Here is a 25,713-nt window from a genome sequence, read left to right as displayed (position 1 = left end):
CTACCAGGCCACTTGGAGCGCTGCAAGCTTGTGAATCCTTCAGCATTTCGTTTTCTTATTGGGTGATTTAAAGTCTTCCATATTTGTTTTAGTTTCGTCGTAAAGAAAAGCTGGTTTCATCGCATTGTGTTTCTGTTAACTTCTCGTGTGTATTTCACTCTGAACTGCATTGTAAATATGTTGCTTGTATTTTGATTGATTTGCTTGCATCCATAATCTAGGGTGGAGTAAATGATCCCATATTTGTTTCTCTGTCATATAAAACAGAAGCTGGTTTAATCGCATGATGTTCTTTGGACTTATATTTGTTGCTGCTTACGAGTCCATGTAGGAACTGTTAGATTTAAATCCATTGTAAATATGTTGCCTTTATTATGCGTCATTTCTGCTGTATCCGTTTTCTATGCTTTCTACCGAGCGAGGTGACGCAGTGGTTAGTCACTGGAATCGCATTCGAGAGGACGACGGTTCAAACCCGCGTCGGGCCAACATGATTTAGTTTTTCCGTGATTTCCCTAAATCACTTCAGGAAAATGCCAGGATGGTTCCTTCGAAAGGGCGTGGCCGATTTCCTTCCCCTTCCTTCCCTAATCCGAGCTTGTGCTCCATTTCTAACGACCTCGTTGTCGACGGGATGTTTAACGCAAATATCCTCCTCCTCCCCCTTCTAAACTTTCTCACATTTGATGAAGAACTCCATATTAGTAGCTTTTGAAAGAATTACTATTCAGATTTTTTGCATCTTGTCACGAAATTGTGTTGCATCTTGCTACTGATTGTCATGCATTTCACAGTTTTTAGCAGAGCATGGATGTTGATGTAAATGAGTCTGCTTTGTAGTCTTAGTGACTACACCATACCTTCTTGCAGATACTAAAAATGCTGAAGTAGTTACGCAAATGTAATCACATGTTATTAACAGCTACTACAAACTATACATTTTAGAAGAAATCAATTTACTAGAATCATCGTCTGCCTCCAATGAAAATTTTGGAGGTCTCCATTAAAGTCGAGAAAGTACGAATGCGTACAAAAGTACTTACAACTCATTTAAATCGAGCAATTCACACTAGGAGTCGTAAGCAGTAATAAACAGAATACCATGTAACAAAACTAACTTTTGTTTTGTATGAAACAAAAACAAATATGGAATCAATTACTCCATCCAATACCGTATTACGGATACTAGCAGAAATCAAGAAAAATAGAAGGAACATACTTACAGCGCAATACACACAAGAAGATTGTAATCAATAATTGAGTGCGATGACGCCAGCCTCGGTGTCATGTCGTGACAAATGATTTTTAGGTTTTAACAAGTGCTAAAGTGCAATTATTTCCACTTGATAATGACCAAACTGTTGAAATTGTAATATTAGGTTTTACAAATAAATAATTTTACTGTGAAAAGGTGACGATGATGTCATATAAAATATTTATCTTAGCTTTTGGTTGAGGTTTCTCGAATATATTACTTTCTAAGGTCACAAAAACCTTTCCAAGTACACAAGTAACCACCAGACTGCGAGGCGTGCCCATAAAGTACGAGGGTCATCCAATAATTCTAGAGATAAATTGGTCTGGGGAAAAACTGTTAGTAGGGCAAGTTTGGTACTTTTATGGCTTTAAGTTGGCATCACTGGAATGAGCCCTGATCAGCTGATGTATCTACATTGTTTTGTTTATAACCTCAAAAATACAATCCAATATGGCGAGTCCACTTGAAACGCCCATATTGGTTGAACAACGTTCACTTATTCGTTGACCGATGGCCTTTGTAGTCTGGTCCCTTCAACCTCCACAAACCAACCAACCAACCAACGTACTCGTTTTTTACTTGCTGAAAGCGAGAAACTAGTGAAAATATACTGTAGAATATCTAAAGTTTATGGTGAAGGTTGTATGAAATGCCGGCCGTGGTGGCCGAGCGGTTCTAGGCGCTACAGTCTGTTACTACTGGTACAGTTCATAACATTGTATATAACTAGCTGAAGTACCGCAAGACATGTGGAAGATGTGTCCCAAAGGAGTTGACGCGGTTACACAAGGAAACAAAGTTGAGAGTGTGCACAGAACAAAAGGAACGTTATGAAAGAGAAGGCGAGCACTTCCTCAACAAAATTTTAACTCGTGATGAAACTTGCGTTAACTATTATGAGTCAGAATCAAAAAGAAGCACACCAAATCACATGTCAATAAAAAATTCAAAACCCTAGTATCAGTAGGAAAAGTCATGTTGACGGTGTTTTGGGATGCTGAAGGTCCAGTTTTTTTCTGATTATCTCGAAAAGCAGCGTACAATGAACAGCCAATACTGCTCGGATTTGCTTTTAAACGAGGTGAAGCCAGCCGTGAGAGAGAGATGTCCTCGATCTCAGAGGAGAGGTGTGATTCTCCAGCAAGACAACGCACGTCCCCATATTGGTCAACTAACCCTTGAAATCATCGACAAAATGGGCTGGGAAGTACTGCCCCATCCCCCTTTCAGTCCTGATTTAGTGATTTCCATTTGTTTGGTGCTCTGAAGGAGGTATTACGTGGGAAGACGTTTCAGGACAACGAGGGCGTGAAGAAGTTTGTGGGAAATTGGTTCAAACATTTGCAGTGGGAATAAAAAAGCTTGTAGCCCGTTGGAACAAGTGCATAAATGTTCAAGGGGATGACGTTGAAAAGTATAAAAAGTTTAGTTTTGTAAAAATAAACGCTATTTTCTCCGGAACAGTTTGTCTCTTTAATTATTGAATGACCCTCGTATAATTGAAAAATATTATCAACTAATGCTCTTATTGCACAAAGCTACAGGGGTTTTTGTGCCATATATACCCATATTCGTATTTCACCAGCAGGACACAATGGGCGCTGATGTCGTTCCCAGTCTGCATATCGTAACACGGTCCATGCACTTCTTATAATTTGGTGTTCTGCGTTGTCAGTAGAGAAGCTGTAACAAAATTATTGATGGGTCAGGGCAGCTCAGGTACTTCGAATGCGAAGTAGTCACTGGATGTCACGTGAGTAACAAATCCATGTGGGACATGCCTAAAACTGCCCAGTCGGCTGTTGGCTATGTGATGATGTCACAGTGAAGTGTAAACGCGAAGTTACAGCCACAGCTAAACCAAAGAAGCCGCGCTTCATGTACTGGATGGGCAGGTTCAAAATGACTCTGAGCACTATGGGACTTAACATCTATGGTCATCAGTCCCCTAGAACTTAGAACTACTTAAACCTAACCAACCTAAGGACATCACACAACACCGGATGGGCAGGGACCGTCGAGTATTGCCGAGGGTGGTTAAAAAAGTCAGCATGAAATCTGCAGAAGGAACGGTGATATTCCGGCAGTAATGCCTGCAGTGTGTACTCATCGGTGGCAATTTCTGGTAGAATTAATTATCTGGGATCCGCATATCAAACATAACCTTCTGTTAATTCGGAGTTTTGAAATAATTTTGCGTGGAAAAGAATGTTGGCTATCGCCGTGACACAAAAGTTGCCTCACTTAGTAGTAATCCTTCCGCAACTGAGTTTTAAGACCCTGGACTTGCTTTCGGGAGTATGACATTTCATACCCAGCTACACAGATTTACGTATTCCGAGTTTCGAGGCAAATGTTGCAATCGTTCCTTACAAAAGGACACTGTCGATTTCCTTCCACACCCTTTCCAAATTCGAACCTGTGCTCTGTCTCAAGTATCATCGCCATTTATCAAACCTTGTAACCTAACATTCCTTCTCTCTCTCTCTCTCTATCTCTCTCTCTCTCTCTCTCTCTCTTTTTTTTTTTTTTTTTTTTTTTTTTTTTTTTTTTTTTTTTTTTTTTTACAGTGCTGATCACGACTCTGCGTGTTTTTGTTTGCTGACGTTAGTACCAGTCTGGGCCTCAATGGAAAGGGACAATCATTATAAAAGAAATTTATTTATTACGGCTTGTGTATTCGTTTTCTCATAGTTAATATCATACTCTTTGTTGCTGATTTATATGTGTGTGTCTTTATTTTTCACAGATTTCCCCCCGTGCCATAAGAGTCAGTTTAGATGCGCAAACGCATTGTGCATACCGGCTTCGTTCCACTGCGATGGGTATAGGGACTGCATTGATGGTAGTGACGAGCAGAATTGTACAGCAATAGCATGCCCAGAGAACAAATTCCTGTGCCCGAAAGGTGGCCCTGACGGCGCGCCACGTTGTATTTCGAGATCACAACTGTGTGATGGCAAAAACGATTGCGAAGATGGTGCCGATGAAGAAACAGCTTGCTGTAAGTTCCAAGTTAATAACACTGCATTTATTCAAGTCTCACCAAACAAAATCTGTAATAATACGCAATACAGTTGGTCTTTGTAATACTCAGTTTCACATATCGATAGTCAAATTTCGTGGGTCACGAAATTGAGCGTCGGTGCGCTACTAATCGATTCTGTGCGTTAAGTTTCATTGTTGCTCCTGTAAGTTTTGTTGCATAGTGATAGTACTTTTCTCTCAGTTTTTGTTAAATACTGCATGTTTGTTTCGCTTTGTTGATTCTTTTATTACACTTCAGTGTAATGATATTGCTGCCTCCTTCTGTAGACCATTAATAATTAGAATAGAACTATGAAGCGCCAAAGTAAATATTGAGGGCGCTTAGTGTTTATAAAGCAAAGAGAATGGAGAAGTGATTTTGAGAACACATTTACTTCCATACTGAGAAGAAAACAGACGTAGTTAGAAATGTTTAGAAATGTTAGTTTAAATAGCATTTATTTTTTAAATTATTTATTTAGCATCCTTGTATCTCATCATTATAAAATGATGTATGATTTGTCATCCATAATTTTTCAGTACGTATATCGGAATTGTAGTTTTTTGGTGCTAGAACAGATACTGTTTGTGATACTTGTCTGCTAGAGTAGTAAAAATTTCATTAGAAATGAACATTGATTTGATTTATTATTGGTCCCGTAGATCATAAAATTTGTACAGCAAAGCACATCATGATATAGGACAAAACATGAAATAATGAAGAAGTTACAAGATAGTTGGGGGAAAAAGACATTACAAGATAAGGTGGGTGTGGAACAGCTCCTGAGAGAGGTTTGCAGGATTAACTAGTAAGAAAATAAACATACATCATGAATGAAAGATGTAAAGCCACAAAACATAGGCAAACATTGCTGCTGGCAGTAAATTAGAATGAAAATTGTGAAGTACAGCCTCTCCCTTTATGCTGCTCAGAGCATGTTTGTGATTTGGACAGTAACTGAATTCAAGCCACCCTTGATGTGGAGATCATGGACTGACCAGAAAACTCTTTCTCCAAGCATTTGTTATAAAAAAATCTTTTCTTTACATTCATAATCACTCCTTTTAAAGACTCTCATATGCTATCAGTTTATTCATAAGAAAAGTTTTCTCTACCCAACAGAATTTTATTGATCCAACAGTGGGAAACCACTGCATATTACAGTAAATTTCGGAGGGTAGTTTTTATGTGATTTTTATTCTGGTAAATCGTAAAGTAATTTGCACAAGAAAAACTTTCACCATTTCCCATGTTAAGTATTTACTTTTTAAATTCCACCTTAGATGGGTTGACACAAAAAGAGTTCTTTGATAATAGTGAGTGAAAGTAATCCCTTCGACTACCCCAGAGAACAAGCATCATAGATGAAGCAACTAAGAACGAGAAACAGGCACAATCATACAATAGGTTATTTTAATGACAGGGATGCTGTGCAAAGAAATCTTATCTGTGTAGGAGCTGATATGAAGGGGTTTGGGGATGATCACAATGATAAATTGGTTTGTGAAGAACCCAAGAACTTCAAAAAATGAGAGAGAGAGAGAGAATGCAAATGAGAGTGTATTCACCTATATGCGAGTACAAATAATAATAAACAGTGCTTAGGTAGCAAAAACAATTCAGTAAATTTTGCTGAGGGAAGACAGTATACATGTTTAAATGTCATCATAAAAGAGATGATAATAGACAATGAGATTTTCCAATAAGAATGTGATGTACTGGGAGCACAGTATTCATCATCTCCTCTTTATAATCATGGGTTAGAGGAGGCCTATATGACCAGGATCAAAAGATCACAGTGTGCACTCTTACCATCAGAACATGTAGTGTACAAAGTTCTTCGACATATAATGTAAAAATACAGTACAAGATCAAAAGTAATATGATCTATTTGCTCTGCTATCAGTGTTAATAGAAATGATTTAGGACATATGAGTGCATAGTTTCACGACGATATGCACTAATAAAGGTTTCTCGGGCTTCCAGCTGCATCAAGTGGTTTAGAAGCCCCGAGTTTTCTGTGTCTCAATAACAGGAAAGATAAGCTGGCTCCTAAAGAAGCATAAAATCGATTCGGTCTTCAGGGCTTCAGCAAAAATTCGACAACTCTTGAGGCCTGTGAAAGATGACGTAGGCCTCAGAACACCAGGAGGATATGTAATACCGCATGGGTGTGGACGGTTCTATGTCGGACAGACTGTGCGTACCATTGAACAGCGCTGTGTAGAACACAAGAGATGTTCTCCTCTACGGTACCCAGAGAAATCAGTGAAAGCGCGGTCATCATATTGCATTCGATGAGACATCTATTATCTCACAAACTAACCAGTTTTTGGGATAGACTACTAAAAGAAGCCATCGAAATAAAAATTTGTGACAACACACTCAATAAAGACAGCGGCCTGCAGCAAAGCACAGTGTGGGACCTTTGGCCATTGGAAGGTTGAAGCGTGCGCGGCGGCTGCACAACGCAAACTTTACTATACACTGTGCCGGAGCAGGTACCAGTGATATGGAAGGCAGCGTGGCTGTGTAAGGACGGCAGCAGCAACCAGAAGACAGACACCACTTGACAATGGCCGAGGAGTACTCGACCGAAAGCTTGTGGATTTTAAACCACTTGACTCACCTGCAAACCCAAGAAACCTTTATTAGTAAATGATTTAGGTGTCTGCACGTAAGTTATTCTATATTTGTTGACTTACCTAGACAGCAAATTGGCACAGTTCGGTAGTACTGCAATATGAAACGTGCTTGATATGATAGTTTTCAGAGCCATCAGTGAGGCAGCACTGTAATGTTGGTGGAGTATTTCAGATTGTCCATTGGAGAATTTCTGAAATCTTGAAGCAATATTTTTTCCCCATCTGATTACTTCTGTTGGTATTGTCTTTATTTTTTAATTTCTTTTATGCTCTCACTATAAATATGTAAATCTGTTTGTTATTTAGCTACAAACAGTTGTCCAGCTTTGGGATGTGAGTACAAATGTCAAGCCTCATTGACTGGTGGGAGCTGTTACTGCCCTGAAGGAAGAAGTTTAGCTAACGACAGCAGAACTTGTGTTGGTAAGCTTTACTGTTATGTACTTATTTATATATTTGTTTTACAGTGGTGGCTAATTATTTATATATTTATTTTACAGTGGTGGTTAGCAGTGTGTTTCTCTTTGAAAAGTGAAAGGAAATGTGTATAATGTGCAGGAACTGGTCAAAACAAATATTACATGACACTATTCTGTTTGCGCCATTACTGAAAATGTATTTGGCTTACTTTCAATATCTCGCTTACTTCCACTTTCAAACTATCCTCATTTGTAAAGGCCGCATAATGGAGGATACAAACAATACAAATACTAGTATGAAATTAAAAAACTGTGTAAGCAATGCATTTTGCACACTTTGACACAACTTTAAAGGGAACCATTCTTGGGATGAGCAGTGTCAAACTACCCTATTTCTGGCCTATGTTTTTGGGAATCTCAATTGTCTCTGATAAAATTTGACATTTTATTTCCAGTAAGTGGCTCTCAAGATGGGAATTCAATCTGGTACAATGAGATAGAATATTATGACCATTGCCCCCCCCCCCCCCCCCCCCCCCGCCCTCCCCTGAGATTAAATGCCAGCTGGTGCTTCTGTGGACACATGTTGAGATAAGGATAGCATATAAATGTGGCAGAGCCACACTGAGAATCATACTAGTGATGGTACCTGCTGCAAGTGGAGAAATCCACTGACATAAATGACTTTGAGAAATCCCAAATTGTTATTGCCTGGGATTGAGCAGCTCAGAAATGGTTAAACTGGTCAGCTGTTCGCATGATACTGACCACCTGCAGATAGTGGTTGAAGGACACTGAAACCATGAGTAGGTGATGAGGTGTTAGATGTCCATGGTTCATCACAGGATGTGGTCATCTGATGCATGCCCACTCAGTAAAGCAGGATAACCAATGATTCACGGCAGACCTGACAACAGAGCACGTTGCTGATACAGGCACAAGTGTTTCAGAGCACATTATTTAGTGCATGGGTGGATATGGGATCCTGTAGCAGATAAACCCTAGATGTTCCCATGCTCACCCAATGCCATCACCAATTAAGATTACAGTGAGTCTGGGACTGTCAAGATTGGACTGTGGGTCAATGGAAACATGTGACCTGGTAGAGTGAATCACATTTCATGTAACTCCAGGTGCATGGCCGTGTCCAGATAAACTGTTATTGTCATGAACAGATGCTTGAAACATGCACCACAGCATGGACGCAGGGTGGGAACAGTATTATGTTACATGCATTCTGTCCTGTAATTCCAGAAGAAAAGCTACAAAGTGTAATGGCTGGGGAGAGTAGTGGCCATAGAAAAGTCTTGTTCTGCCCAATCTAGTAGCCGGGAAATTTACTATTCAGTAAATTGTAAACAGCTATAGTTCACTGGGGATGCATCAGTTAATCTTATGCTGTGGATTCCATCATGAAGGAAAAGCTTCAGAAAAATTGAATAGTGTTTACATTTATGTTTTATCGAACACTGGTTTTATTGACCTGGAGATACGCAGGTAGCTGCAGCATTTCTGATTTCTGAAAAGTCTTTGATTCGATGCTTTGACTCTACGCATTTTGTCAAAAGTATGATCATGTGGGGTATCAAACAAAATTTGTAACTGGAGTGAGGATTTTTTGCTAGGGAGGATGCAGTGTGTTATCTTGGGTGGAGAGTCATTGTCAGATGTAGAAGTAAATTTGGGTGTGCCCCAGGAAAGTGTTTTGGTATTCTTGCTGTTCATACTATATATTAATGACCTTGTAAAAATACCAATAGTAACCTCAGACTATTTGCAAATGACGCAGTTGTCAGTATTGAAGTACCATTTGAAAGGTGCTGCATAAATATTCAGTCAGATCTCAGTAAGATTTCAAAGTGGTGCAGAAATTGACAGCCTGCTGTAAATGTTCATATACATAAAATTTTGCACTTCACAAAATAAAAAAAATAAAAAACTTAGAATCCAGAATTTGAACGTGGCATTATTGGCTATTCTTAATGTCTGCATTGTCATTCACACATCAAAGCACATCTGTAGGAAACTCTTATCACTGAATATTCTTCCATGCTCCAGGTTTCCAAAAGAGATACAGTTTATCTCCATATAAACAAAGTCCTTGATATGCTATACAGTCTAAAATGGCTCACAGCACATTAAATTATCTTTATGTTTCACTTATGGACTTGCAAGAGTTTTTCATAAATTCTGTTCTGACACCTGCTAGGTCAGCACTATCCAGTAGTTCATAATTTCTTTGCGCTGATATGTTTGCTTATTTTTCTTCATATTTAGTAACAACCAATTTACTTCACATGATTGCTGTGCATTTTGGTCAACAGTTATGACTTCATCAGGATAAAATGATATGAGCAATAAACATTTACCTCTTCTAATAATTTTACTGTTAAGTAGTTAAAATAGGCATCAAACAGTCCTTTGTGATGGTTTCAATGTCCAAATGTTTGTGTATTTTTTATTAATCTGTAGTGTGACCATAAAAAATGAAATTTGCCAGTTTGACCCAAATATATTCTGTGCTTGTAATATCTTTTTTTTTTAATACACATTATTCCTATTTGTTTGTAGTACATCTTTTGCATTTTCTGTAAATATTTCATCCAATCTTTTACAGATCTTGATGAGTGCACAAAGTGGGGATACTGTGATCAATTATGCGTCAATTCTGATGGCTCCTATGCTTGCAGTTGTGTTGATGGCTACGAACTTAGAGATCGAAAGAACTGTTTTGCTGTTAATGGTTCATCCCTTCAGCTGTACTTTGCTCATGACCTGTCAGTTTGGCGCATGAATAGTAAGGGACAAGACTTGCAGCTCATAGCTAACTCAACTGGTGCTAGTGGCCTGGACTACCACTACAGGCGCAACCTGCTCTTCTGGTCCGATACCAAAACAAGAAAGGTAATACAGATTTGTGTTTTGTTTTCATCTTTGTGATCTACATATTTACATAAAATTATTTATGGAACAGAGTATTAAAAAGTCAAATGTCACTTTAGCATTGATGTGTTTCCATTTTCATTTATTATTCATACAGACAATAAAGAATTTTATACCTACAGTTTCATTTCTGCACAATCCTTTGCCTTCCCCCTTCAGCACCCTCCTCATTTTGTCAGATTTTAAAGTTTCCATTCAAAAATACATTCAGCTAATCTTAGTACACATTTTCACATAAATCTTCTGCAAATGCATAAAACAGTCTATCAAGTAACTAGTTTCTAAAATTGGTTTTGTAGAACATTCAAAAATGTGATTCTAAGATACCTTCTAGTTATTGTAAGTATTGTGACAAGGAAGTTATAGCCTGGCTAAAAGTGCCCACTATTTATGGAAATGTGTCCAGAGATCCATTTTCTGACATAGCAGTGATGGAATAATGGAGACAGCTGTGCTTCAGAACAGAATATAAAAAAATAAGGATGGAGAGAAGAGTAGAAGAAAAGAAGAGGCCTGCGATCTCTATTTTGTAAATAATAATTATTTATGTAAAATTGTCAATAATTTCTGAAATTTTCCTAATTCAGTTATGTGATATGTGTACACAAATGCAGATTTCTTTCTTTGTGCTCAGTTCTGTCCCATCTCCTCAAGTCAACTTTTAGGTAAGGCGTAATTCTCCAAAGTAAAGTACCAAATTAGCAGTTGTCAGTTCGAAATGATACTACATTATTACATTACATTATATTAATACTTGTTCCATATATCATGAATATGTTTCTTGGAATGTGTCAGCTTAACAGAAGTTTTCTTTACATAGTATAATTTATAGTACATTTTTTTTATTTGTATCTAGAAATTCCTCATCTTAATGGAAAGAGTTATCATCCAGACATTCTTTTAATTTGTTTTTAAGTGCTGGTTGGTTATCTGTCAGAGTTTTAATGCTATTTGGTAGATGACCAAAGATTTTTTTAGCAGCATAATTCACCCCTTTCTGTGCCAAAGTCAGATTTAACCCAGAATAGTGAAGACCTTTCTTCTAGTGTTGTAGCTATGCACTTTGCTATTATTTTTGAATTGGGAATGGTTATTAATAACAAATTTTATAAGTGAATATATGAATTGCAAAGGTACAGTGAATATCCCAAGTTTCTTAAATAAATGTCTGCAAGGTTATTTCTTTGAGCTCCAGCTGTTATTCTGATTACTCCCTTGTGTGCAATGAATACTTTTTCTCTTAATGATGAATTGCCCAAAATATGATACCATGTGAAAGCAGTGAATGAAAATAGGCATGGTAGGCTAATTTAGTGATATGATTATTACTAATAACTTGCAATAACCATAATAGCATAAGTAGCTGAACCTAAACATTTCAGTAGATCAGCAATGTGTTTCTTTCAATTTCTCATCAGTGCGTACATCCAGCAATTTTGAAAATTCTGCATTTGCAACCAACTTCTGTTCAAAGTCTATATTTATCAGTGGTGTTATGCCATTTACTGTACAGAACTGTATATACTGTATTTTCTCAAAATTTAGTGAGAGTCCATTTGCAGAGAATCACTTAATAACTTTCTGAAAGACATTATTTGCAATTTCCTCAGCTAATTCTTGTTTGTTGGTATGATTACTATACTTGTGTCATCATCAAAAAGAACTAGCTTTGCATCTTCATGAATATAGAGCGGTAAGTCATTAATATATATTAAGAACAATAGGGACTTAAGACTGAACCATGTGGGACACCATTCTTGATCCTCCCCAGTCAGATGCCTCTGCTGATTTTTGCAGACTGTTTGTACTGTTAATTTCAAACTTTTGAGTTCTTCCAGTTAAATATGAATTAAACCATGTGCACACTGTCAGATTCATACTACAATACTTAAGCCTATCTAGAAGAAATTCATGATTCACATAGTCAAAAGCCTGTGAGAGATCACAAAAAATCCCAATGGGTGATTTTGTTTATTCAGTGCGTGTAATATTTGATCAGTGAAAATATATGTAGCATTTCTGGTGAAAAGCCTTTCTGAAAAACAAATTGACATTTTGTTAGTACTTCATTTTTACAAATATGCAAAGCTACTCTTGACTACATTACTTTTTTCAAAATTTTGGATAATGCTGTCAGAAGTGATATTGGGTGGTAGTTGTTAGCATTAGACCTCTCCCTTTTTTATGAAGTTTTTTAACACCACCATATTTCAGTCTATCCAGAAAAATGCCCTGTTTCAGTGATCTACTATATATGTGGCTGCGAGTCCTCTGTTGGATGTGCCATCAATTCCATGGAAGCTTTTACATTTGAGTCAATTCATTATTTTTCTAATTTCAGTAGGAGATGTGGGTTGAATTTCAGTGTTGTCAAATTGCATAGGTATTGCCTCTTCCATACACATTGTTGCATTTTCTATTAAACAGCTTGATCCTATTTTCTCTACAACATTTTGAAAAATTATTGATAAAAATATTTTCCACTTCAGACTTTTTGTTAACAAACTTTTCATTGAATTTGATACTAAATACTGTATCCACTAATGGGTTTCTTTTAAGAGAACATTTATTATACATTTTATTTCCAGACATTATTGCAGTTAAAACTTCCATTTTTTGGGTACATATGTGGTCTGTGCAAAAGCCGAGTGATTATTTCTGCTTATCTACCCATTTAGAGAAATTATAAGTAATGTACATATAGTTATGGCTCTTGTTAGACTCCACATTAGCTGTTGCAGATCTTGATCAACATGTGACACTGACTGCCACTATTTACTCGATGGTTAGCTGTAATTTACAGACTACTATCACCTTCTGAAGTACAGTCTTAATGTATTTGTATACATATGTAATCATTATCCATGAATTCATTCCAGATTCATTCTCAAGCACTGATGTCAGAAGTATCCGCATATGGTGCAAAAGACTTTACGCTTCCTGGTACATGGGCTCCAGTTGCTCTTGCAGTAGACTGGGTTGGTGATAAAGTATATGTAGCTGATGCTGTTGGACAGAAGATTGACATTTTCGAACTGAACGGCAGATGGAATGCCATAGTGCTGGGAAGCAACTTAAGTAATCCTGCTGATATTGCGCTAGATCCTACAGTTGGGTAAATAAGCAGCACATACTTTTTTATTATCATTAGAGGTCACAAATTTTACTATAAAGTGAAAAAATGAAAAAATTATGTTTTAGAGTTTGATAATAATTTGAATCATTCTCAGAATGATGTCAAATTTTCTAATATTTATGTTTCATTTCCTGTGATAAATTATTTGCTGTTGTTATTCAGGTACATGTTTATAGCAGATAGCACTCAGATTCTACGTGCAAATATGGATGGAACAAATTCTCGTGCTATTGTATCAGAGGCAGCGTATAAGGCTTCAGGAGTCTCAGTCGACATCATTGCAAAAAGAGTATTTTGGTGTGATTCACTGCTTGATTATATTGAAACTGTGGATTATGAAGGCGGTCAACGATTTCTCGTTTTAAGAGGTAACTATGGCAGGATATTTAATTTGGACATAAACTCTGGGAAATAAATTCAGTAAAAATATTGATCACATATGCTGCCACCCAATGAATATTCATTCTCAGACTCACATATATGTTAATGTGTACTTATCCATTAACCAGGAACTTTAATTTTCTAGGACAACCAGTACCATCTCCATCTCGACTCACAGTATTTGAAAATCGTATTTACTGGTCTGATAGCACAAAGCAAGGCATTGTTAGTGTAAACAAATATGAAGGAACGAAATCAATATTAGATATTTACCGTATGAGGGATGTTAAAGAACCAAAGGCTGTGAAAGCTGTACATAGCTTAATTCAGCAACAAGGTAAGAACAAAAGAAAGACAAATCATTTAAATTCAATATTTTACTCGTTTAATGTAAAAATCGGAGCTACATCAAGCACCAGAAGTCATTTGAGTACCTCCTAAATAAGTGTCTGTAGTACAAATCCTATTTATAAATGAGACTTATTCCACACCCATGAAGGCTCTTCTCCCTGATGAGAACTACAAAAAATGATGAATAAATGGCTGGAAGTGTTGTTGCTGTTATTAGAAGAGGTGTTGTTGTTATTGGTGATGGTGGTGGTAGTTGTGAGTGAGTGATGATTGTGTGCGAACCATATAGCCTGTTTGGTTATTTGATAAACATGTTTGGTTATTTGATAAACATTATTTGCAGCAAGCAGCATATTAGCAACTGCAGTAATAACAACAGTGTTGAAGTAAGTTAAAGTAACATTCACACTTCAGTCATCTGTTATTAACAGTTTAAGCTATCATTCATTTCAAATACTTGTTAGATAATTACAATAAACTTAGCAGTTGGCATTTCAGGGACTGAAGAACTCCACAAACCTTTCTAATCAGTAGTGCTATTCCTATTAACTGTAACAACAAATTTATGTTGTGGGGGAAAATGGAAGACCAATAGACAGGATAATTAGTTTACAAAAAAAAAAAAAAAAAAAAAAAAAAAGAGTAATGTGTTTGCACAAGGCAAAAGAAAAATAAAGGAAAGAGGAAGGTGGAAGTGTGAGATTATGTGAATGCAGAGCTACCTCTGTTCCAAATTCTTTTAAAAGAAACCCTTTAGCTGCCATGTTACTGATGGTTGTACAGGGCAATCAGAAATTTTAGTTTCATGGTGTTCCATTTATGGTGTAGTTAATCTCAGGACTCCAGTTGTTGATTATGGTGTACATATTATGGTGTTAAGTGTTGTGTGTGTTTAATAACTTTGTGAAATTATTAAAGACACTGTATTTATTTTGAATGCTTTTTATTTAACAGTATCAAATCCTTGTCACACAAATAATGGTGGCTGTCAGCACATGTGCATTGTGACAGTTGGGGATGCACCAGGAATTCTCGGCTATCGCTGTGCGTGTAATATTGGGTTCAGGCTAGCCCAAGACCGGAGAAGTTGCAACAGTAAGTTTACTTCCATTTTTTATTTTACTAATGTCATTTAGTGAGGTGAAATACATTACAATTGATTGTCCTATTGTGGGATGAAATACATCAGACCTTTCATTGATCTGCTCATGCGAGCTGGCTTGTGTTCACACCTCGCCCTTATCAACTGGCCAGATCACTATGAGTAATGGTGGAGGAAGGGGTGGGGAGCACTAATGTTAGTTCTACGGAGATGAATTGCTTCACTGTGGCTGATTAATGCATTTCATGGTGAACTAATGTCTTAAGACTGTTTCAATTGATGAGGAATGACAATGGAATTGAACTCAGATTTACTTTAATTGATAAGGTAAAGAGCAAGGGGCAGCTAAGTACAAAACTTGTATGTCTTACAACTGATGCAGCCCTATAGTGAATATCAGTTTTGGACGAAGCTTAAATTGGCATCACCTTGTATTTTGTAACTATTGTGTTTACACATTAAACATAAAAACACTGCATATCAGTTAATACTAATTACTATGCTTTTCTTTAAACCTTCAGTGTCGGGTAACACTTTCTGAACACTGTTGATCCGAAAATAAGCTTTTAAGTTTCAATCTTTGAGTGAGATTCTGTGGGTGGATTTAATTCTGTTCACTGCGAAAAAGAGCTGCTTGCAGAAGTATGTATGTCCAAATATCGACATAATTGAAGCTGCAAACTTGCCAAGTCATTTAAGTTTATGATGAGGAAAATTTTTATGTAAGTTCACAAGACTTATTTTATTACAAAATTTATCACGCAACTGCCTGTCCATAAGTTACAACTGTAGCTAGCCAACCTCCACTGGCGTCTTCTAAACTGATGTTGGTGTGTCTGACCTTCACGTTGAGGTTGTCAGGATAAGCAGAACATAAAAAAGTGTTTTCAGAATTAGCGATATTTACAATCTACCACAACTACTACTGATTTTTGTGATACTAAGGTATAAAAACAACAATATTTTTGCCTTTAATCTTTTTTGTCACCACTTACGCCAAACATTAATCAGATTGCAGAAAGTCCAACTAATAAGTGGAAGAAATAAAGTATAAATTATGGTTCTGATTATTTTAACACACCACTTTCATACACTGTTTCATTATTTTTCTATGGTGTTTTAGAACCAGAAAGCAACTGGAGTATATTTAAAAAAAATTTTTTTTTCAGATGTTGATGAATTTTTGATGTACTCACAACAAAGATTCATTAAAGGGCGTGTGTTGGATCCTGTAATTGAAGGTTTCAGCGATGCAATGTTACCAGTTGTCTCTCGTAGAGCCCGATTTGTTGGCCTGGATTTTGATGCTTTTGATGAATTTATTTATTACTCAGATGTTCTGCAGGATGTTATACACCGAATTCACCGCAATGGAACAGGTCAGTAATAACAGTAAAGGAAATGAATGAAATGAGAATGGAAAGTTAGTTCTATATTTTGAAACAGTTAAATCAAAATTACAAGTAAAATCACATCCGTTTATTTCTTGGAGTATTCTCATTTCTGTTGCAGGTCACGAAATAGTACTAGCCTCTCAAAATGAAGGAGTGGAGGGAATGGCTGTTGATTGGGTTTCAAAGAATCTTTACTACATTGACAGCAGGAAGGGGACTCTAAATGTGCTGAGCACAAGAAATGTTACTTACCGAAGAACTCTTCTGAAAAACTTGAAGAGACCGAGAGCAATTGTTGTGCATCCAAACAAAGGGTAAGTACTGAACAATAAAATAAATTTGTTGTGGATCAACATCAACATTTTTTTTCTACCAAGTCACCACACAGTGGGTTTGTTGTGTACCATTATTAGTACCTAACTTTGTCTTACAGTAAGGAAGGGTGCATAGAGTGTAGGGCTACACCTATGTATATGGCCTCAGTTGATTTACTTTTGTCAACATAGTTATTATTGTAGATGATGATGATGATGATGATGATGATGATGTTTTCCTTCAGAAGTGTGGTTCTTGGGATTTTTTGAAAAATAGTTTTTGTGATGTACAATAACTTGTTTCAGTGTTTGCCTCATGAGTTTGTTGAATATCTACGTGACGAAAAATATTTATCTGCAAAGTTCTCACTCTCACTTAACACACTTCTCTTTAGATCTTCTGTTTGTTGTTTTGTAAGGGTTCAGAAAGTTTAAAAGGCAATCTAGAATTGATTAGAGAAGAGTTTTGTAAGCAGTCTCCTTCACAAATAGTGTACGTGTTTAAAGAATTCTTCCAGTGAATCATAGCCTGATATCTGCTTCCCCAACAACTTAATTTATTTGTTTGTTTCACCCCAGGTCAATGTGGGTGCTAAAACTGTTGTAATACATTTATATTGTAACAAAAGGAAAATTCAGTTCAGAAAACTACAAAATTACAAAGACACAGGATGGCTGGCCACTACTTAACTTCAGGAGATGAAATTTCGCTGCCGCCAGTAAACAGACTTATATCATTTTTCTCATTTGTCCCCACTGCAGATGGATCACTCTCATTCTGGTTGTTGAATGACCTGCCCCTCCTTTCTAACTTTTCCCGGCCTATCCCTCTTTCATCCGTAAGGAAGAAACTGAGAATTCTAGAAGCTAGGTAGAGTTTCTTCACTTTAAAATGTGTCTTTTGGCAATAATACTGGTATTTCATCTCCTGAAGGTAAATACTATGCTACTAGTTGACAAATCACACTGTTGGCATACATAAGTAGACTATTGTTGCACTATTTGCATTTCTTACCCCAGTTATTAATATTTATATATGTATTCATTATCTTAAAAAATTATGTCATTTTCAGTACTCATTGTGTAATTTGAAGGTAATAGAATAGTTCATGCAAAATAAAATATTATCTTGTACAAATGTTGTTGTGCTATAGAACTATATAAACAAATGAAAATCACTACTTATATGGTGGTGGATTGCTAACTCCGCTATAAAGTTTTTGTGCTATTATTTGGAAATGTGAACATTTTTCTGTTCTTAAAAGTTTGCAAGACTTCAAATTTTATGTGTGTTTACAGATACATATTCTTCTCAGAATGGGATCGTCCTGCAAATATTAGCCGTGCTCACACTGATGGCAGTAACCTGATGGTATTTCGAAATGTTACTCTTGGTTGGCCCAATGGGTTGTCTGTCGACTTTGATTCTGATCGACTTTATTGGTGTGATGCACTTCTGGACCATGTTCAGCATTCCAACTTAAATGGCACAGATGTCAGGACAGTTAATTCACGTCTGATTAGACATCCTTTCTCCATTGTTATACATAAAGGTAAGCTCATAAACTTTATTTCTCTCCTGCACTCTCATATTCTGTGCTGGGTATTATTGAAAGTTGTAATATTACTTATATTTGTATGGAATGGAGAAGTGTGGTGATGAAGGTGCTGAACTCTTATTTGGGAAGAACAAATTTCAAATTGAAAGCCAACCATGCAGATTCAGATATTTTGTGGTTGCCATATATTATTTCAGACAAATGCCCTATTGTATCCTTCAGAAAGACCCGGGTCAATTTCCTTTCCTTCTGAGCTCATGCCCCCATGCCAATAATATGACCAACAATGGGACAATAATTGCTAACTGGGTACCTGTCTTATAACTTACATTACCAAAATTAGTTTTTAACAATATGCAAAAAAAATGGTGCAAATGGCTCTGAGCACTATGGGACTTAACTTCTAAGGTCATCAGTCCCCTAGAACTTAGAACTACTTAAACCTAAATAACCTAAGGACATCACACACATCCATGCCCGAGGCAGGATTCGAACCTGCGACCGTAGCGGTCACGCGGTTCCAGACTGTAGCGCCTTTAACCGCTTGTCCACACCGGCCGGCAACAATATGCAGATGTGCAGTGTGTTTGGATTTTATTTATGAGAGGATGAGCTGCAAACAGATTTTAAAGGTACAGAATTCCAATCGTTATGTCTTTTTGCAGTGCAGGTGTGGTAGATAGATTGAAAGAAGGTTCACAAGGCATGACTGCGGGAGTGTTTGTTTGGTATCAGTGTGCTTATGTAAGTGTATGTGTGCACGTTTTCCAGAAAAAGAGCAAGAATACTGTTTTCTAATATGTGTTTCTACACCTCACCATCAGCCTGTGGTAGGTGAGTGGGTTGTCTTTCCCTTATTTTTTGTGAGGTTCCAGCCAAGAATTTCCATTATTATTAAGAAAGGAATCCAGGCATATATTAAATAGTCGCTGAAGTACTCTTCCTATGATGACCAGGATGATGAGATTAGACTGATTACAACACACATGGATGAAGTCAAGCAGGTATTCTTCCTGTGGTCCATATTTAAATATGTGTACAGTTGACCTGCCCTGCCATGCACTTAAAAGTGGTTTGTTGGGTATGGGTGTAAATATGGATGTAGGTTTGGGAAGTTGACATGCATATTTACTGGTGTTCTGAGACAAAATTGTTTATTAGCCTTGTTGACATACAAAATATGTGTTAGACTCACATCTGGAAGCCTGTATTACATTTTGATGCTGTCATGTGTTGAGAGAATAAATGAAAAAGGCAAAAAATCAGCAAGAAGAGCTCATTATGAAATACAGAAATTACAAATAAAACACTCTCGGCTACCTAAGTAAGTCACTGTAGCTGTGTTGTCTGTCTTCTAAATAATTCATAGCTTTATCAAGAAATATTCCTGTGGTTGAAATAAGTTATGAGGCTGGAACATTAAATGGTCAGTTGAAAGAAAGTTAGCAACAACAGTCTGTTTTTGCAGGTGAAAATGTGAAATTATAAGATGGAGTACAGATCCTGCAGTCACCTCCTCCTCCCCCTCCCCTCACCACAATACCCCCCACCCCAACCAGTTCCCCCCTCCCCAGTTGTAATGGAATGAAGTGAGAGAACTTTCAGATACAATGTGCATTCAAAGAGGTGCCACACGTGGGACTTACTACGAAGTAGTGTGTTGCACCTAAGTAAAATTCTGCAAAAGTTTATAGTATCAGCAGTGAGCATTGTTTGTTAATGTTAGTCACTTAATAAACTTTAGTTCTCAAAATGATTTCTGTTATTTAACTTCTGCTATTTGATTGTCTATTAATATTGCAAATGGATCTTGCTCATCTGATCTTAATAAATAAAATGAATCTGGTTTAATCTGTTGTTAAGTCTCAATTAATTTGCTATTTGTGGAAATAAACATTTTCTAATTGGGAAAAAAGAGTTCATAAAGTTCATGAAGCCTGTTTGTAATTCATGAATCCTATTTTGTTTAAAAAAAAATGAATTTAATAAGTTTGACACCATCAATTGGCAACAGTTTTTTAAAGTATACATGCAGAAGAAGAACTAAAATACTGACAATAGATAATGGTATAAACTTTCTCCTGTTTCAGACTTCATGTACATTACTGATTGGCGACTAGATGCAATAATAAAGCTACACAAGTTAACAGGTGACAAGGAAGAGATTCTTGTTCGAGAACCAACTACAAATCGGCTGTATGGAGTGAAAGTGTACAGTCATAAGGAACAGATATTCAGTGGTAGTCAGCCCTGTGCATACAATAATGGAGGTTGTGAAAAATTATGCTTTGCTGTTCCACGCAATGAAACTCTTGGCACCCTTCAGGTAAGATAGCTGATTGATAAGCATGTTTTTTCATATAAGCTGTCAGAAAGTAAAATATTTGTAAGGTAGCAGTACTAGATTAGATTGCATGCAGTATTCACCACCTGCTGCTTATTGTAGCTCTGGTGTTTGCAAGCTAAATTTTGTATTCTGGAGTTATCATCAGCTGCCATTTGAAATCCATTTTCTTTGTTACTGCTGCGTGTTTTCTAATGTCATTTATCCATCTTTCAGTAGATCATAACATGGTCTACACTCATCTCTTCTAGTCCAACAAAGGACTTCCATGGTCCATTACCATTCATTTGCTCAGCTATGTGTGCTACGTACCTCAGTTACAACTTCCATTTCAAACTGTTTGTTGATCTGTTTGTTTATTTTCCTGCCTGCGCTAATAATTCCCAACATAGATCTTCCGATTATTTATTGAGTAGCCCTCAATATGTGAATTACACAGCAGTAAACACCCATGTCTCACAGCTGTGACTCAGTCTGGTAAAGTGCACTAAATGTAAACTTTCCCTTTAAGAGAAATTGTATGGTTGGTTTTGAAAAACCTATTTTGTTCACTCTTTTGCCCTCCCCCTTCTCCTTGACATACAGTCTAAATCTTCAGCTGTGCTTAGTATACCAACCCATAAAATGGTTTTAAAACTTCATTGTTCATTTATACAATTTCTTCTCAATGTGTTCATTGTATATTATTTTAATCTTATTATCAAACAATGGAAAATCCAGGATGGAATGTAACATATTATGAGAAGGAAAAACATATAGTGGAGATGCTGAGTTGCAGATAGGCACAACAGTTTCAGTTGCCTTAGACTGCAGTCGTGTGTATGAGTTGTGTTTGCGTTGAGTGTGTGTGTATTTACGTATGCGTGTCTATTGTTGATGAAGGCCTTAATGGCCGAAAGCTATAATTGTGAGAGTCTTTTGTTGTGTCTATATGCGACTCAGCATCTCCACTATATTTAGTCTTATTATAATTGATTTCAGGTCCATTTTCAGGCCTAGTTTCAAAATGACCTTGTTAAGTTCTTCCGTTAGTTGTTGAAGTTTACCTATACTAGAGGCAAGCAGTAAAATGTAGTCAGCAAAATTAAGATGGGTCATAACCATTACGAATTCTGACTTTTGAAATAAGAATCCAACTGTAATATTGATTATGTACAAAACATTGTCAGAGGTAAAAATTGTTGTTATTTTCTCAGTTAACCAACAGTAATTTTTCTACAACTTAAATGCGCATGTCTTGCACGTGATGGAGCAAATAAGATTTGAGTTAATAGAGAAATTTGCTTCGTATATTTTTAAACTGCCCTGGAAATCAATGGTTATATTGTTCTGTTAGTAAATCACCAACAGAGAAGAACTAATAACCTCAGGAAATGGATTTCACAACTTTGTGTTGTTGGATGTTATCAGTATTATTCTCCTAACAATTTGCTGTATAGGTGAAGTGCGGCTGTCCTTACGGGGAGAAGCTAACAGAGGATGGATCAACTTGTGCTGCAGACCCAAATGCTGAGCCACCGGTTCAGGCATGCCCCAACTCCTGGGACTTCACATGCAACAACCAGCGGTGTGTTCCAAAGGCTTGGGTTTGTGATGGTGATGATGACTGTCTAGACAATTCAGATGAAGAACAAAACTGCTCAAGTAAGTATAGTAACAGAGAGTGAAAACTGGTGTGAATATATTGCTAACAAAGCAAGCTGTATCTAGCACAGTGTGTGTTTCTGTGTAATGGTTAGTGATTTTGGCCATGTGGGAACAAGACTTGCTGAAGGTTAATTCTCAGCAGTTTTGAGTAGTGTAATCTGATAATCAGTGTACTACAAAATAGATAACCTGCAACTAGTGAATAGAACATACGGTGAGTGCTGTGCCCCCCCCCCTATAAGACAGCAGCCTGCGACCAACTACAAGTTTACATCCCGAGGGTGGCCACCATTCAGGCACCATTTGCTGCCCCTGGCACAAGCTTCTACAAGCCACACACCAATCCACTGTCACTTCTTATGTTGGTAAATGATCCGGACAGCAACAACATGCCAGCTTGTTATTCACGGAGTTTCTGGCAGCCCTTAAGAGAAGTGCCAGGGCTGCTATCAGCAGAACACATTTCAATATGTGATCACAGGCACTATTTTTCTACACGATGTCACATGCCTACTTGCATGCCAGGTTTTATCTGTCCCCAACAACACTATTTATGCTGGTGCACAACCACGAAATGATAGTTCAGTCTTAACTTTTGAACATGTCATTCCTTGGAGTGATCTGGGCCTGGTGCTGACCACAGCAGCGGTTCCTCAATCAGAGCTCTAGCAAAGGAACCATAATCAGACTGTCGCCGTGCTGTTCTTAACTTCTAATCCCTACCGAGCTTTGGGCTCTGACTCCACTTATTCAGACTTTGCATCTGGCCTCCCTTTACAGAGACCATGACTGATTGTGTTGTTATCTCCAGAACATTCCAAGTGAATCTAGACTTAAACCATTTTGTTACTCACTTTGGCCTTTGACCACTTAATTTTTATTTGCCTTCCTTGTTGGGACTCAGAGTACCAAAAGGACTTTTATTTATATGTACACTAACTTAAAACTCCATGAAGGAGTGTTTTGTTTATGAATAGTTAATAAACGTGGTCGACATTGTTTACGTGGGTGGCGATCTCTTTGTGTCTCCACCAGCACAAGACATAACAGTGAGTTATAAGCAAACTGAAACAAAAGTGCTTTTAATTGAAGAAAACTGTGCCAATTTGTTTTCATTAGTCTGACTAGAGCTATCATGATTATTATTGATAAAAGGATTTGGAAACTTTACAAAAGATGTTTGGATTGCTGTGACAACCGTTTTACTTATTGTATTGAAAGGATAAATTATTTGAAAAAACTATAACATTAAAGGGACACAGGAAGGTTAGCTATTACGTATCTCCAGGAAAAGAAAATCCATTACTTCTGTTAGACACACATAAAAGCACAAAAGGCTATTCTAGTTTTGGGAAGTAGTAATTCCTTCCTCTGAGAGGAAAGGATAGGTTGGAAAAGAAAAGAAAGAATTATCAGTTTCCACAGAAAAACAACGTTTGCACTGATTCAGTGAAGATTTTAAATTAGAGATACCTATAAAATGTTTGGTGAATGGATCACAGTGTTAGCAGCTACATGTACTTCCATAAAAGTTCATTGACATCTCCATAGAAACCGTCCTCCATTTTTATTAAAAAGTATTACAAATATATTACTAGCATCACTTTATCATCCTGATGAAACAAAAACAGCTGGGTTACACCACATTCATGTGAAACAACTGATTCTCAGAAAACATATCTACTTTGATACTTGTTTTAATCATAACACGTAAATGATACGGTAGAAATGAGTTTCCAAAATTTGGTTTTTGTCTTGTAGAATTTATGTAGCCTGAATGTAGCAAATGTCTTTACAGCTGCTTCAGACATTTGTAGGACTGTTGAGAATGCTTATTTTCAGGTAGACTGCCAATTAGCATAAAATTATATAAGTGAGGATTAGCAGCAGCATCATTAATACAATTCACTCACAGAGATGAGATTTTGGCAGTGGAAAGATCTGTTCATGATTTATGCCACATAAACTGAACAGTGAGCAGAAGGCATCACTTATGAAAACTACTGCAGATTTCATTTGTATATGTAGTTGAGATCTACTTTTTGGTGCATATCGTCAGTGTGAAGAATGAGAGTGCTGCAACTTTGATCCACTGCAGTATTGGCAGTCAGATCAATGAAATGCTTTCAATAGTTTAAGAACAATGAGCTGTTATAGGTTACAGAAAAGTTAATTTCTAAAATATGATGTAAAAAGGCATAAGCCATTTGGATTACTGGAGAAGAAAAGATTTATGATGCACACATTTCCTCGTACATCCCTGTTATGTAACACATTATGTTTATCAGACCAAATGGTATGCTACTTGTATACTGACTGTGGTTAACGAACAGACTGTATACAGACAGAAAATCGCTGTAATTATGATAATATTTTCTTAGAACATTCAAGCTAAGGATGAAGGGAGTTTGTTTGGAAGATGAAGAGCTGGAAGTGAATTTTTTCACTGAAAGACTAAACTCAAGCAGCACCAGTCATCAACATACACAAATAGGAATCAAATTTATGTTGCCTTACCTTATGAGTAATTAATACTTTACCACCAATCTGAATTTTAAAACACTTCTCTTTCTTAATTTCCCTCTCTTGTCTGTTATGTGAAATCTAAAAGTCTCCAAGTTCTTCGTCTTCTTTTTTTCCTTTGATTTTTATTTTTTGTTTCATTTTTTTATACAGTTTTACAAAGTTTTGTCTACATTTATCGGCTTTGTAAGTTTTTGGGGGCCTTTGTAATGAATCTTGGTAGTCTTAGAAATAAGCATAATGATCTAGATGTAATTTCACAGATTGACAAACCCGATATATTAGTTGTAATTGAACATTGGTACAATGAAGCTCTGATTAACATTAGTCAACCACTGTGTATGAAATTCTGCACAGCCTTCAGTAGAAAAGACAAGACTGGGGGAGGTGTAGCAATTTTCACTGTAAATGAAAGTAATTTTAATGTTATTGGTGTGAGTGCCTACTGCTTGGAAGGAGTCTCAGAATTTGCTGCAATAAACCTAAAATGGGGTAGAGATAACATAACAGTTATTGGTGTTTACAGGCCACCTGCAGCAAATACAGATAACTTTTTTGTAAATCTTTCTGACTTGCTTGTATATATAGACACAACATTTTCTGGGCCAAATGGTCATGTAAATATTATAGTTACAGGGGATATAAATATAGATTTATTAACAAATGATG

At 36.8% G+C, this 25,713-nt stretch overlaps 1 protein-coding gene across 1 annotated transcript in view; it reads left to right on the top strand.

The window, feature by feature from the left end:
- The window catches only part of LOC124607337 (low-density lipoprotein receptor-related protein 2), a 218,604-nt gene that overhangs the window by 57,373 nt on the left and 135,518 nt on the right, over positions 1 to 25,713 (top strand). Inside the window, exons 4-15 of the mRNA XM_047139640.1 lie at positions 4,008 to 4,262; positions 7,238 to 7,354; positions 9,968 to 10,254; positions 13,173 to 13,408; positions 13,592 to 13,797; positions 13,956 to 14,147; positions 15,116 to 15,256; positions 16,433 to 16,642; positions 16,776 to 16,971; positions 18,271 to 18,524; positions 20,621 to 20,856; positions 22,314 to 22,518. Coding sequence (XP_046995596.1) covers positions 4,008 to 4,262; positions 7,238 to 7,354; positions 9,968 to 10,254; positions 13,173 to 13,408; positions 13,592 to 13,797; positions 13,956 to 14,147; positions 15,116 to 15,256; positions 16,433 to 16,642; positions 16,776 to 16,971; positions 18,271 to 18,524; positions 20,621 to 20,856; positions 22,314 to 22,518 — 2,535 coding nt within the window. The remainder of the gene's footprint in view (positions 1 to 4,007; positions 4,263 to 7,237; positions 7,355 to 9,967; positions 10,255 to 13,172; positions 13,409 to 13,591; positions 13,798 to 13,955; positions 14,148 to 15,115; positions 15,257 to 16,432; positions 16,643 to 16,775; positions 16,972 to 18,270; positions 18,525 to 20,620; positions 20,857 to 22,313; positions 22,519 to 25,713) is intronic.

This window comes from Schistocerca americana, chromosome 3 (genome assembly GCF_021461395.2).
Source record: "Schistocerca americana isolate TAMUIC-IGC-003095 chromosome 3, iqSchAmer2.1, whole genome shotgun sequence".
Classification (NCBI taxonomy): domain Eukaryota; kingdom Metazoa; phylum Arthropoda; class Insecta; order Orthoptera; family Acrididae; genus Schistocerca; species Schistocerca americana.
This window is presented reverse-complemented; position numbering and strand designations above follow the sequence as displayed.